This window comes from Dama dama, chromosome X (assembly GCF_033118175.1).
Source record: "Dama dama isolate Ldn47 chromosome X, ASM3311817v1, whole genome shotgun sequence".
In the NCBI taxonomy this organism is placed as follows: domain Eukaryota; kingdom Metazoa; phylum Chordata; class Mammalia; order Artiodactyla; family Cervidae; genus Dama; species Dama dama.
This window is the reverse complement of record NC_083714.1, coordinates 101921846-101935100: the sequence shown is the minus strand read 5'-3', so window position 1 is coordinate 101935100 and position 13255 is coordinate 101921846. Positions and strand designations below refer to the sequence as shown.

At 35.6% G+C, this 13255-nt stretch overlaps 1 protein-coding gene across 1 annotated transcript in view; it reads left to right on the top strand.

The window, feature by feature from the left end:
- Positions 1-13255, top strand: part of WNK3 (WNK lysine deficient protein kinase 3) — a 164950-nt gene that overhangs the window by 113540 nt on the left and 38155 nt on the right. Inside the window, exons 12-17 of the mRNA XM_061136920.1 lie at positions 3901-4048; positions 4687-4803; positions 6297-6452; positions 6534-6585; positions 7895-8035; positions 8596-9524. Of these exons, the coding sequence (XP_060992903.1) occupies positions 3901-4048; positions 4687-4803; positions 6297-6452; positions 6534-6585; positions 7895-8035; positions 8596-9524 (1543 nt within the window). The remainder of the gene's footprint in view (positions 1-3900; positions 4049-4686; positions 4804-6296; positions 6453-6533; positions 6586-7894; positions 8036-8595; positions 9525-13255) is intronic.

Sequence of the window (13255 nt, the reverse complement as noted above, 5' to 3'; positions counted from 1 at the left end):
AGGAATCAAACTGGGGTCTCCTACATTGCAGGCAGATTGTTTACCAGCTGAGCTACCTGGGAAGCCCCTATCTTGTTCATATTGGCTTAATTCATTTGTTCTGTGTTCAAATTCACTGATATTGATTCTTTCCTTTGTCGTATTCATTCTGCTATTGTGCAAAATGAATCGTTTATTTCTATGATTATATTCCTTTTATAATTTCCATTTGTTTCTTCCTTAATACATTCTGTTATGAGATTTTCTGACTTTTCATTTGTTTCAGGAGTATTTGTAATTGATATTTGAAACAATTTGATAATGGCTGCTTTAAAATCCTTGTCACGTAGTTCTGATTCATCCTGATTCATCCTGGTCTTGGCATCTCTTGATTGACTTTTCACATTCAAGTTGTGATTTTTCTGGCTTGGGGCATGACAAAGAATTTTCATTTGTATCCTGGACATTTTGGACATTATGTTAGGATATTCTGGATCCTGTTTAAATCTTCTATTTTAGCAGGCAGTCACTGTGTTTAGATGCCAAGGTACTCATGTATCGATACTTTTGTGGACTATGGTTCTAATGCCAATTTAGTTTTCAGAGTCCCTGTAGTACTATTCTGGTCTGCTTTGGTTCATCTTATATCACTGGGGTCCACTGCTGGACCAAGGGGTTGGAGAGCAGTGCCCTAGGCCCACTGCCCTAGGCTATCTCTCCAGACCACATGGTACTCGTAGAGTTCCCACCAGCGTCACCAAGAGAGGAAAGGGCTCACTTTAACTACCTTCTGTTGCTAGTTGGGGCTCAGGAGACCACTGTGCTTCAGCTACCTTTGCCTTTTGGCCAAGAGTCAAGAGACGCTGAACCTGGACTGCTTTCTGTCACTGAGTGGATAACCAGGAAATGCTTATTTTTCTTCAAGTCTTGGGAGTCCCTAGCCAGTCTGCCTTCATCTTTTCACTCTTCAGTGCCCTCCTGTGATACTCTACTGTATTATTTCTAGATTTTATAGTTATACTTAGGGGTATAATTTCTGCCATCTTTTCCAAACCCTAAACTAGTGTTTTAAGATAACTTTGTAAAGTGAATGATACAGCTGCATTGACTAAAATTATATCCCTTTTATCCTCTTAAGATGTTATGTTACTGCTATTTCTTTGTCTATTAAAGAACTAAGAGTAGTATTGTTGAATCTTCCTTCTCCACTTGTAGTTATGAAAATTCTTTTTCACAGGGACATAGAAAAAAATATTAGGGGTTATTTTTATCTTTTCTTGTATATCTTTATACAGATACTTCATGAGTAGTTCTTTAGGAGAAAGGACTTAACCTAAAAATCAATTTAAAAAATATCTGGTGCTTACAGACCTCATTTAAGTTTCAAATGTATTTATTGAAATATATTCAAATTTATTAAGGAAAAAGCTGAAAAATACCTTTGATACAGATCAACTGAAAGTCTACCCTGTCATAATCATATTGACTTGAACCTGCAAAATATAGCTAGTTAGAATTAATCATGTTGAATCATTTTCACATTATTCATTCAGTTTTTTTAACCAAAATTGTGGTGTATTTTTTCTTCCTCCCTTCTCCCTCACTCCCTCCCTCCTCCTTTGTTTCTTTCTTTCTATTGAGGTAAACCTGACGTACACCCTTATGTTAGTTTCAGATGTACAATATAATGATTTACTATTTTTATATATTGTGAAATGATCACAATAAGTCTAGTTTAAACATTCATCATCATATATAGGTAATAATAATTTTTTTCTTATGATGAGAACTTTAAAAATCTGCTCTAAGAAACTTTGAAATATGCAGTACAGTATTATTAACTATCATCGCCATGATGTACATTATATCCCCATGATTTAATTATTTTATAACTGGTATTAATAGTTTGTACATTTTGACTCCCTTCACCCATTTCACCCACTCTCTACCTTCCCCCCACTCCCTCTGGCACCCAGCAGTCTATCCTCTGTATCTTTGAGCCTGGGGAATTTTTTGCTTGGTTGTTTTTTTCTATTTTTAGATTACACAAAACGATCATATCATATTTGTATTTCTCTTTCTGACTTATTTCACTTAGCATAATGCCCTCAACTTCTATGTATGTTGTTACAAATGGCAAGATTTCATTCTTTTTGTTGTTGTTCAGTTACTAAGTCATATCTGACTCTGCAACCCCATGGACTGCAGCATGCCAGGCTTCCCTGTCCTTCACTATCTCCCAGAGTTTGCTCAAACTCATGTCCATTGACTCGGTGATGCCATCCAACCATCTCATCCTGTTACCCCCTTCTCCTGCTCTCTATCTTTCCTAGCATCAGGGTCTTTTCCAGTGCGTCGGCTCTTCACATCAAGTGGCCAAAGTATTGGAGCTTCAGCTTCAATATCAATCCTTCCAAGGAATATTCAGGACTGATTTCCCTTAAGATTGACTGGTTTGATTTCCTTGCTGTCCAAGGGACTCTCAAGTGTCTTCTCCAGCACCACTATTCAAAAGCATCAATTCTTTGGCACTCAGCCTTCTTTATGGTCCAACTCTCATATCCATACACGACTACTGGAAAAACCATAGCTTTGACTATATGGACCTTTGTTGGCAAATGAATGTCTCTGCTTTTTAATACACTGTCTAGGTTTGTCATAGCTTTTCTTCCAAGGAGCAAGCATCTTCTAATTTCATGGCTGCAGTCACCATCTGCAGTGATTTTTGGAGCCCCAAAAGGTAAAGTTTGTCACTGTTTCCATTGTTTCCCCATCTATTTGCCATGAAGTGATGGGACCAGATGCCATGATCCTTGTTTTTTGAATGTTGAGTATTAAGCCAGCTTTTTCCACTCTGCTCTTTCAACTTCATCAAGAGGCTCTTTAGTTCCTCTTTACTTTCTGCCATTAGGGTGGTATCATCTGCATATCTGAGGTTGTTGATATTTCTCCCGGCAGTCTTGATTCCAGCTTGTACTTCATTTTGCATGATGTACTCTGCATATAAGTTAAATAAGCAGGATGACAATATACAGCTTTGTTGTACTCCTTTCCATTTGGAACCAGTCTGTTGTTCTATGTCCGGTTCTAAGTGTTGCTTCTTGACCTACATACAGGTTTCTCAGGAGGTAGGTAATGTGGTCTGGGAGTCCTGTGTCTTGAAGAATTTTCCACAGTTTGTTGTGATCCACACAGTCAAAGGCTTTGGTATAGTCAGTGATCAGGAGTAGATTTTTTTTAGGAATTCCTTTTATAGCTGAATAATATTCCTTTTCTTTATCTCATTTTCATTTCTTGTTCTGTTTCCTGCACTCTCCTGTCTTCCACATCTTGTCTATCCTCTGTTGATTTTGTTACATGAACAGGTATATTATTTTGAGTTAGAATTGGTTTTTAGAATTTTATTTGAACATATTAATTAAAAAAACCCTAAACAAACAAAATAAAATTGGTCAAGAACATCCACTGATAAAAGGTTCCACAGAGGTCCATCATTAGCAGTGTTTTTCTTTCACTCCCACTACTGTGAGATGTTTGCCTAATACATACAAAGTAATCGCAATGTTTCATAACTTTTAAAAACAGCTTCATTGAGATTTAATTTACATACCATTAAATTTTCATCCATTTAAAGTGTACAATTCAATGGCATTTAGTATATTTGAAAAGTTTTATAATCATAACTTTTTGAGAGATATTGTACTACTTATGTATTTTATTCAAACTCATTATTTATTATTTTACAATCGAGGGTTTTTCTTAGAATTTTACCATCAAAATGGAATGATTCTATCCATACAGGGATTTCAGATGTTATAAATCTGATTTGGGTTAAATATTGGACTTTGAGAATCATAGAATAATGTCTTCTCTGAGAAATTGAATTGGAATTGCTTTTGTTTTTGTTTTTTTAAATAATAGTTTGAATCATGATGTGGGACCTGTGAAGGAAAACACAAACACCCCTGATAACCCAAGTGGAAATGGCAAACAAGATCGGATCAAACAGAGAAGAGCTTCCTGTCCTCGGTCAGAGAAGGGAACTAAATTTCAGCTTACTGTTCTTCAGGTCAGTGTGTAAATATGATTTGGTTAAGAGTGCATGTTGAGGTCTGGGGAGTCAGGGAGGGGCGATGTTGCTGTGGCAGTGAGTATAGAGTATTATGAAATTCTTCAGCAGACACCCTTGAGCACAAATCTTTGTATTTGTGCTGATTATTTCCTTATGATATATTCTTGGAAGTAGAATTATTGATCAGAGTATGAAGATTTTTAAAATTTCTCAATACATATTTCTAGATTGTTGTCCAGAAAGGTTGGTCCAATTTACATTTCTATTATCAGTGAATTTTCCTTTGCTTAAAGGTCAATTTGTGGGATTAGGAGAATTTTGAAAATGATTAGCCAGATTTAGATCTTTGCATTGCAGATAATTATAGGGACTATTGTAACTTTTTTTGTATTTTTATAAAAGTTGTGTTCCTTTTCTTTCCTGATTTTTTTGCTGAATAATTTGAGCCTTATATTTGTCATACAGTAGTTATTTAGACAGTATTTCACCAAGGGAAAAGCAGAATCTTTTTAGATTCTCAATATTTTAGACCATTTTTTCATATATTTTATGTGAGCTCATTGAAATATTTCCTGTACCATTTGCAAAGAGAAGGCAATTACTGACTCTTAACCTAGTAAAATGTTTGTGCCCAGGTTTCAACCTCTGGAGACAACATGGTGGAGTGTCAACTGGAGACACACAATAATAAGATGGTCACCTTCAAGTTTGATGTTGATGGTGATGCACCAGAGGATATTGTAGACTATATGGTAAGTACAGAAAAGACAAATTATTTTCCCTTCAGCATTATGTGTCTTTTTCCCCTTTAATTCTCCCCCTTCAATTACTCAGAGCCATATTTTCTTAGGGTACTGCTACTTTTTTAAAATTCATAAAGAGCTAAATTGGTTATGATCAAAAGTAAGTCACTATACCCCCTCTGTTGTCAGTATATTTATGTGTAAAATATGAGGGAGTTTCATTAACACAGGAGCTAGGTCAGTGGTTCTTAACTCTAGCTGCATGTCAAAATCAACAGAAGAGACAAAACCCACTACAATATTGTAAAGTAATTAGCCTCCAACTAATAAAAATAAATGAAAAAAAAAAAAAAGTCCTTTGGGGAATTCCTTAGAGGTCCAGTGGTTAGGACTTGGAGCTTTCACTGCAGTTTCCCGGGTTCAGTCCCTCTTTGGGGAACTAAGATCCTGCAAACCTCATGGTGTGGCCAAAAAAACCCTAAGACAAAAATAGTTCTGTTGCCTGGGTCCCTAATTAAATTAGAATTTTGGGGGATGAGGCCTAAGCATTAATAGTTTATACAGTTATAATATCTTACATATAGGTGTTCAAGTAATGTTCATCATTTCATTTAGTTTTTGTATTTTCTTTGAATTGTTAGGCTTAAGTTAGTATTCCCCTCTTTTTTTAGGGGAATGGGCTAGGGTGGCAGGAAGAGTACATAATACTTTCATTTCTGCCAGTTTTCTTTGGATATATATTCCTGGCCAAGCAGAATTTAACATTTGAAAATGTTAATAATTTTGTGAATTCTGTCTCTTATTCAACTTAGTTTTTTTCTGAACTGTCTCAGAGCCATACTTTATCATCTTTAGAGATGTTTCATTTTGTGATTTTTGATTTAAAAGCTTTTGGGTTTGGACATCCTAGTTTTAAATGTAAACATTGCCTCAGTTATATTATTCAAATGGCAATTAATTTATAGAATGCCAAAATTTTTTTTAAAATGCTGGCTTCTGGTAGGTAAGTAGTGCCAATCTGACAAATGTTGGTGATCTCAAGTAGAAAGAATAATTTAATGTGTTGTCTGGCATTTTATTGCTGCTGCTGCTGCTGCTAAGTCGATTCAGTTGTGTCTGACTCTGTGCGACCCCATAGACGGCAGCCCACCAGGCTCCCCCGTCCCTGGGATTCTTCAGGCAAGAACACTGGAGTGGGTTGCCATTTTCTTCTCCAATGTGTGAAAATGAAAAGTGAAAGTGAAGTCACTCAGTAATGTCCGACTCTTAGCGACCCCATGGACTGCAGCCCACCAGGCTCCTCCATCCATGGGATTTTCCAGGCAAGAGTACTGGAGTGGGTTGCCATTGCCTCCTCCGATTTTATTGCTAGTCTTTCTTAATTCTGTTGTGGCAATCGAATCTAAATACCAATTAATTTTTCTTTATGGTAGTCACCATATTATAATTTCAAAGAAACGAAATACATTCTTTTGAATAGACTTACTTTTCCTTTTGGATAGGTTGAAGATAACTTTGTCCTGGAAAGTGAAAAAGAAAAATTTGTGGAAGAATTGAGGGCTATTGTAGGTCAAGCCCAGGAGATCCTTCATGTTCACTCTGCTACAGAAAGAGCTGTTGGAGTTGACTCTGTTACTGTGGAACCCAGCAGTAGCCAAGTAAGAGCAGTTGCTTAGCAAATAGGTCTTCTTGAATATATATCAGGAACTTCTTTATTTATCTATTTATTTTTAATTCAGACAGGATCATCTGAACAAATACAGATAAATTCTGCCTCCAGTCAAACCAGCAGTAAGTATATTTAACAAAATTTACCATTTGGCTTTTGAAGCAAGACATTTGGAAACTTTTAATTTACACACCTTGGGAAGGATATTAGCCAATAAAGGAATTTGATAAATTGTTAATATAGGTTTCCCCACACTTTGAAAGAACTTTATAGCTCAGAAATGAGAAGTAAAAAAAGTGAGAAGTAAAACTCTTCTCCAAATTTCCTCTAAGTATTGGTTCTTTACCTGATTAATTTATTTCTGAGTTGTTGCATGGTATGTTACCAGAAAAGCAGTCAAAGTACTGATGACGTTTAACAGCTTTAATGTTTGAACTTAACTGGCAAGTTTTATTTTTCTCCTGATATGAGATGGACAGCGACTTTCTTAACTAAAATCACTGTGTTCTGAGTTTGCCTCATGTTTAATATCAGTAGCATTCGTTTCTTGATTTCATTCCACAAATGATATGCTTCTACCTGCTCTGATCACTAATAAGTTTTTGTAAATCAGATACCAGATAAACGTCCATGGACTAAAAATGAGGTCTTCTATTTTCTCTTCTCACAACTTTTTTTCTCCATTCTTTTCAGCTCTGATCATAGGTATATTTAGAGTATCTGTGAGGGGGAGAAGAGCCATAGACAAATGAGGACCTCTGAAGGAATTATAATAGCATGAAGAAACAACAGGTGGTGTGGGGGTTATGGAACCAGATACCATTATCCTGAAAGTTAGATTGTTTTAAGATGCCAGGGTTTTCTCCTCTGTCTTCATTTTCTTGTTAGTAGGGGTTTGAGTAGATTTCTAACTGGCAAAGTAGGGTAAAGTTTAAAAGAGAATTACTTATTTGAATAAGTTAACAAAGTAGGAATACAGATGTAGGGGCTTATATTACTTTGTTTTTTAAGTTGTTATAAAGTAAAATTTGCTTTTTTTCTTTTGGTGTAGAGTTCTGTAAATTTTAGTCTTCTTAATAGATATGTGTAAGCACCACCATAATCAAGATACAGAACAAAGGTGTAGGTTTTAATGGAAATAATGCTTTTCATTTTTTTCCAAAAAGAAGTGTCCTGCTTTTAATTACTACGGATGCAATGTTTGTTTCTGAAGAATCCAAAATCCTTCTCTAAAGCTATCTTGCGCTTAGTTTTTTAGAGTATTTGTTAGTCGGGTTTGGGAGGTCTGGTCTTATAAGTTACTAGGCTAACTTGTGCTGTTGGAAATGGAGATAAAAGACAATTTGTTGTTTTAACCTGATTTTCTTAGTTAACAAGTTAGACATATTAACAATTGCTTAGCATATTAATTTTTGCCAATTCTTTCTACAGATGAATCTGCTCCTCCTCAGTCATCCCCAGTTGGTCGATGGCGATTTTGTATAAATCAGACAATAAGAAACCGTGAGGCTCAATCTTCTCCTTCTCTTCAGCAGTACATGCCTACAGTTCCTGGGTTAAACCTACTTTCTAGTAAGTGTTTGTTGTCTGCACCTTTATCCAGACCTGGAAGATGGCGATGCAAAATATATACCATATCTTTAAGTTGTTTTCATGTAAAAGACCCTGATGCTGGGAAAGATTGAAGGCATAAGGAGAAGGGGGCAGCAGAGGATGAGATCGTTAGATAGTATCACCAACTCAATGGACATGAATTTGAGCAAACTCTGGGAGATAGGGAAGGACAGGGAAGTCTGGCGTGCTGCAGTCCATAGGGTTGCCAAGAGTCAGACACGACTAGCAACTGAACAACAACATGGGTATTTTATGCTTATGAGAATTTCCATAAGCATTTTTGAAGATGTTAGTATTGGAATATAACTTAAGCCATTTAAATTTTATTATTTATGAAAATAAGAAAAGGTTTTTCTCCTTGTCAGGTTGAATTCTGTGTATTTTGATTCTTATTTACAAGAGTAGTTTCACATTGGTTCTGATTTGCCCCTTGTTCCTCCTTGCCCCTTTTGAGTTTGGACTAGTCTGTGCTTTGTACTTACCAATACATGCTTAGCCATTCTTTGTTATTATTCCAGGTCCAAGAAACATAATTAATAAGGAAATATCACAGGACACACTGCTTACTCTAGAAAGTAATCCATGCCAGCGTGTACTTTTCACCTCCACATCACAACATAAGGATGTAGTTGATGGTAAGATTTCTGAATATGCCAGTGTAGAAACTAAGCAGCCATCTATACTTTATCAAGTGGAAGAAGACAGGCAGATAATGGCACCAGTTGCTAGTAGTGCCAGTCATACTGCTACTTCAGTTCGTGCAGTTCCACTTGAATGTGAGGGACTCACCAGCGAAGCAGGCATATTTCTACCTGTGTATCCAGGTCACCAAGCTGCCAATCAGGCAGCTTCTGGCGAGTCAACTCAGATTGCTGCTAACTGTCTTACAACCCCAGCATTTATATCTGATCAAAAGCCTCAGTCCTTACTAGTGCAGCAGCCAACTATGGATGCAGAATTTATTTCCCAAGAAGGAGAAACTGCAGTGAACATGGAAGCGAGTTCTCCTAAGATGGCCGTTCCCACTCAGAATCCCGGCCTTGAACCAACCAGCCTTCTATCCTCTACTGTCCTGGAATCAGATGGGGAAAAACCTCCAAAAATGGAATTTGCAGACAACCGAATTAAAACTCTGGATGAAAAATTAAGAAATTTGCTCTATCAGGAGCATAACATACCTAGCATCTACCCTGAGAGTCAGAAGGATACCCAAAGCATAGACTCTCCATTTTCTTCCTCTGCTGAAGATGTACTCTCATGTCCAGTGCCAGAAGTCATAGGCACCAGTCACTGTGGAATTCAAGATAGTCCTGCACAGTCCCCTAATTTTCGACAGACAGGCTCAAAGATTCTGTCCAATGTGGCTGTGAATCAGCCTGCTAACATATCAGTGTTCAAAAGGGACCTGAATGTGATAACTTCTATACCCAGCGAATTATGTTTACATGTAAGTATCATTGTTTCTAACCAATTCCTTATGCTTTTAAAAGAAATGCCTTCTTTTTTAAAGTTCTGCCCTTTGAAATGAAATTATCTATGTCATAAGATTCTGAGGTCACAGGTGTTTAAAAGGCCATGGCCTAGGATGCAGGGGCCTAAATCTTCTCAATAGAGGCAGTAGAACTATCTTTGGTGAGAGACCCCTCTGTTGAATTAGCTAGGAACTTGTGAGCAATGTTTATGTTTATATTAATGACAGAACAGGACTGATAGATTGTTTTAGGGGGCAGGAAGAACTTGCTTTTAGATTTCCACTTAAAAATACCTATTATCAGTTTCTTTTTTAAAATATTATGGTTTCAATTTAATCTTGTTTGTGGGTTTTTTATTTATCTGAAAAATTTTTTTAAAAGAAAATTAAAATCCCCCATAATCCCCTGACTTGTTTTTTTTTAATTTATGTAATGTAAGAATTTAACTTCTCTTTTCTGTTCTGTCAGCTCATAGGGATAACCACTGTCTGGTGCTTATCCACTATATGGTACTTATCCTTCTTGACTTAAGCTTATACAGATCTAGTTAAAAACCTATAACTTTTTATTCAATAAAATAGGATTGTGCTATAAACATATTGGTCTACAACTTAATTTTTTATTTTATAGTATATCATAGACATATTTAAAAATATTTATCACTGTATCTCTATTGTTATTATTTAAGTAATATGTGCATGTATATAAAGTAAAATCCACCCCACTTCCAAACCTATAGACACAGCTGTTAATAAATCTTCCCAGATATGGTTTTAACTAACACACAAATATTTATATAGCACTTTTTTATATGTATATCTATTTACAAAGATACAGGTATATACTATATATTTATATACATATACTTCCTTATATACATGTGCTGTTCTGCACTTTTTTTCCCCACTTACAGACATCTACCATGTTAGAATACATAGTTTTACCTCAGCTAACAGCATAACATCCTATTGAATAAAAATAACTTACTTATTTTTTTTGTAAACTAGTAATTTAAAGTTATTCAGTTAATGTGTAAACACAAAAATTCAGGAGGTTAGGAAATTAAATTGTTGTGTTGACACTCCCACTCCCCAAACATTTAAGTTCCTGGTTTTAGTTCTTGTGGTCATTGCTATTGATAACTTGTAAATAATATACTTACTGATTTTTGGAGTTAGCAATTTCATACAATAAAATCTGACTCATTTCTCTGAATGGTGGAGAAATTATATTTTCTCTTTCCTCTGTTTTTTTCCCTATACACCTCCCATTTTTTATTACTTAAATTACATTTTAGCATTAGCAAAGTTTATAACACCTACATTTTTTAATAGTTGGTTATGTCTTGTCTGTTGGAGAAGGAAATGGCAACCCACTCCAGTGTTCTTGCCTGGAGAATCCCAGGGACGGGGGAGCCTGGTGGGCTGCCATCTATGGGGTCGCACAGAGTCGGACATGACTGAAGCAACTTAGCAGCAGCAGCAGCAGCATGCCTTGTCTGTAGGTTGATTGGAAGAATTGAAAATCAGTAAATAACATATTATATGTGTTATCTGATGATCATGTAATGTGATTAGAACCATAAAAAATGAAATGTAATTCTCTATCATTTAAGCTTTGTTGCTCAAAAGAAAATCCTCCAAGTGTCAAAGTCAAATGGATTCTTTTATTTGTTTCGAATGTCTAGTTGCTACATCTAGATCAAACTTATTACCTGCCACTGTTTGTGGTGTCCTAGAATTCTGTTTTGTTTTCCTCCTCAAATGCTTCTATAAATAATAATTTAAAATATGTTGCATGGATTAGCAATTTCATTTTTTTTAATGTCCAAAAATGTCTTTATTTTGTTTTACACTTAGTTAAATATAGATAGTAGCATCATTTTGAGTTAATTTTTGTATATGGTGTGAGATAAAGATCCAGCTTCATTTTTCTGCATGTGATTATCCAGTTGTTCCAGCACTGTTTGTTATTTTATTCTTTTTATTGTTATTATAAATGAAATTGCTTTTTTAAATTTCCTTTTCTGATTTTTCATTGGTAGCGTATAGAAATACAATTGATTTTTGATAGTTGATGTTATATCCTTCTACTTTGTTTATTAGCTGTAATAGCTTTTGGTGGATATTCTATGTAATATATAAGATCATATCATCTGTGAATAGACAGTTTTATTTCTTCATTTCCTTTTTTTCTTATTCATTTAACTTTTTATTTCATGTTTTCCATCTCGTTGTCCTTTTGCTTTTTGTACTGGGAGAATTTCTCTATTTATAAGCAGTTTATAATCTCCTATTCAGCTATTTTTTTATGTGAGATTATATTTTTAATTTCTAATAATTTCTTTTTCTTAATGGATGTAGTATATTCACAGATGTCTTTGAAGATATTAAAGCCTTATTCTATGTTATTAATGCAATTTCCTTGGCTATTCTGTTTGTTGAGTTTAGTGTTTTCTTAAAGTACTGATTTCCCAAAAGTGTTGGTGATTCTTCATTGTGTACTCGGTTTTTCTTTTTCCCCCATGAGATTCCCTCTTTGTCTGTTTGTAAATGCTATATATAATTACTATGGTCTTACTCTAGTAATTATGAGGAAAGCGTGGGACATGCTTCCTGGCACTGGTTATTGCAACTTGTCTCTGATGCTGCCTAGAGGGAGGTCTAATAGCTAGTCTTCAAAAGTAGCAGGGCTTCCTCTTACTCCTAGATCTTATCTCCTCCCTATATTTCCACTATTTTTCTTGGCCACAAACATTTCCTCTTGCCACTCTTATTTGGGAGCAGATACCTCTGATGTCTTTTCTTTGTTGTGGAGGTGAGGTAGGAAGGTGCAGAACTGCCTGGCTGTTCCTTCTTTGGTACCCCAACCAGTTCACTCTTCCATTCAGTGAATATCTACTGAGCAGTGAATGAGTCAAGATCTCTGTTTTTTGTGGAACTCACACTCTAGTGGGGGAAAATAAATCCTAAACAAACAAAAAGGGCTACGATAGGATGACTAAGGAATTACTTTAGATAGGGTGGTCACGGAAGGATTTGTTTGTGATGGTGATATTCACAGGTAGAGACCTGTTTTAGGAACCAAAAGAAGGTCAGTAAGTAGTAGGCTGTTACAAGATGATGTTGAAGTGACAGGTAGGAGACAAATTGTGTGTAGCTTTGTAAGCATTCTATCCAATTACACATCCTTTTGGTTGTTCAGGGCGCTCTCTCCTGCTGCCCATATCTCACACCTGAGTTTACTGCATTTTGAAACAGTTCTTGCATATGTCATTATGCAGATTAAAGGAGGTTACTTTTTCCTCCTTTAATCTTATATGCATGTGTCTATATATGATTTTCCTGTTGCACTTATAGCTTTGGGTTGATAAGAGAAGCTAGAACTTGTATTTAATTTATCATCTTGATCCAGTTATTACTTAATAAAAATCTTTTCTGTAATTTCAGTGGGACTGATGTAACACTTTCTAAATTGTAATATTATTGAGAGTCTTTTTTCTCTTTATAAAAGTAGTATTGCTAGTCCAAAATAGGACTTTGGAAAATAAAAACTCGTTGTTCAGAATTTTACTTTTAATGACTATTGACTCTAAGTATTAAAAATGCTTATCTTAAACTGCAGTTTACTTCGTGCTGCTTTTAGGCTATCTTGGAGAAGGAAGGGGCAACCCACTCCAGTATTCTTGCCTGGAAAATCCCATGGA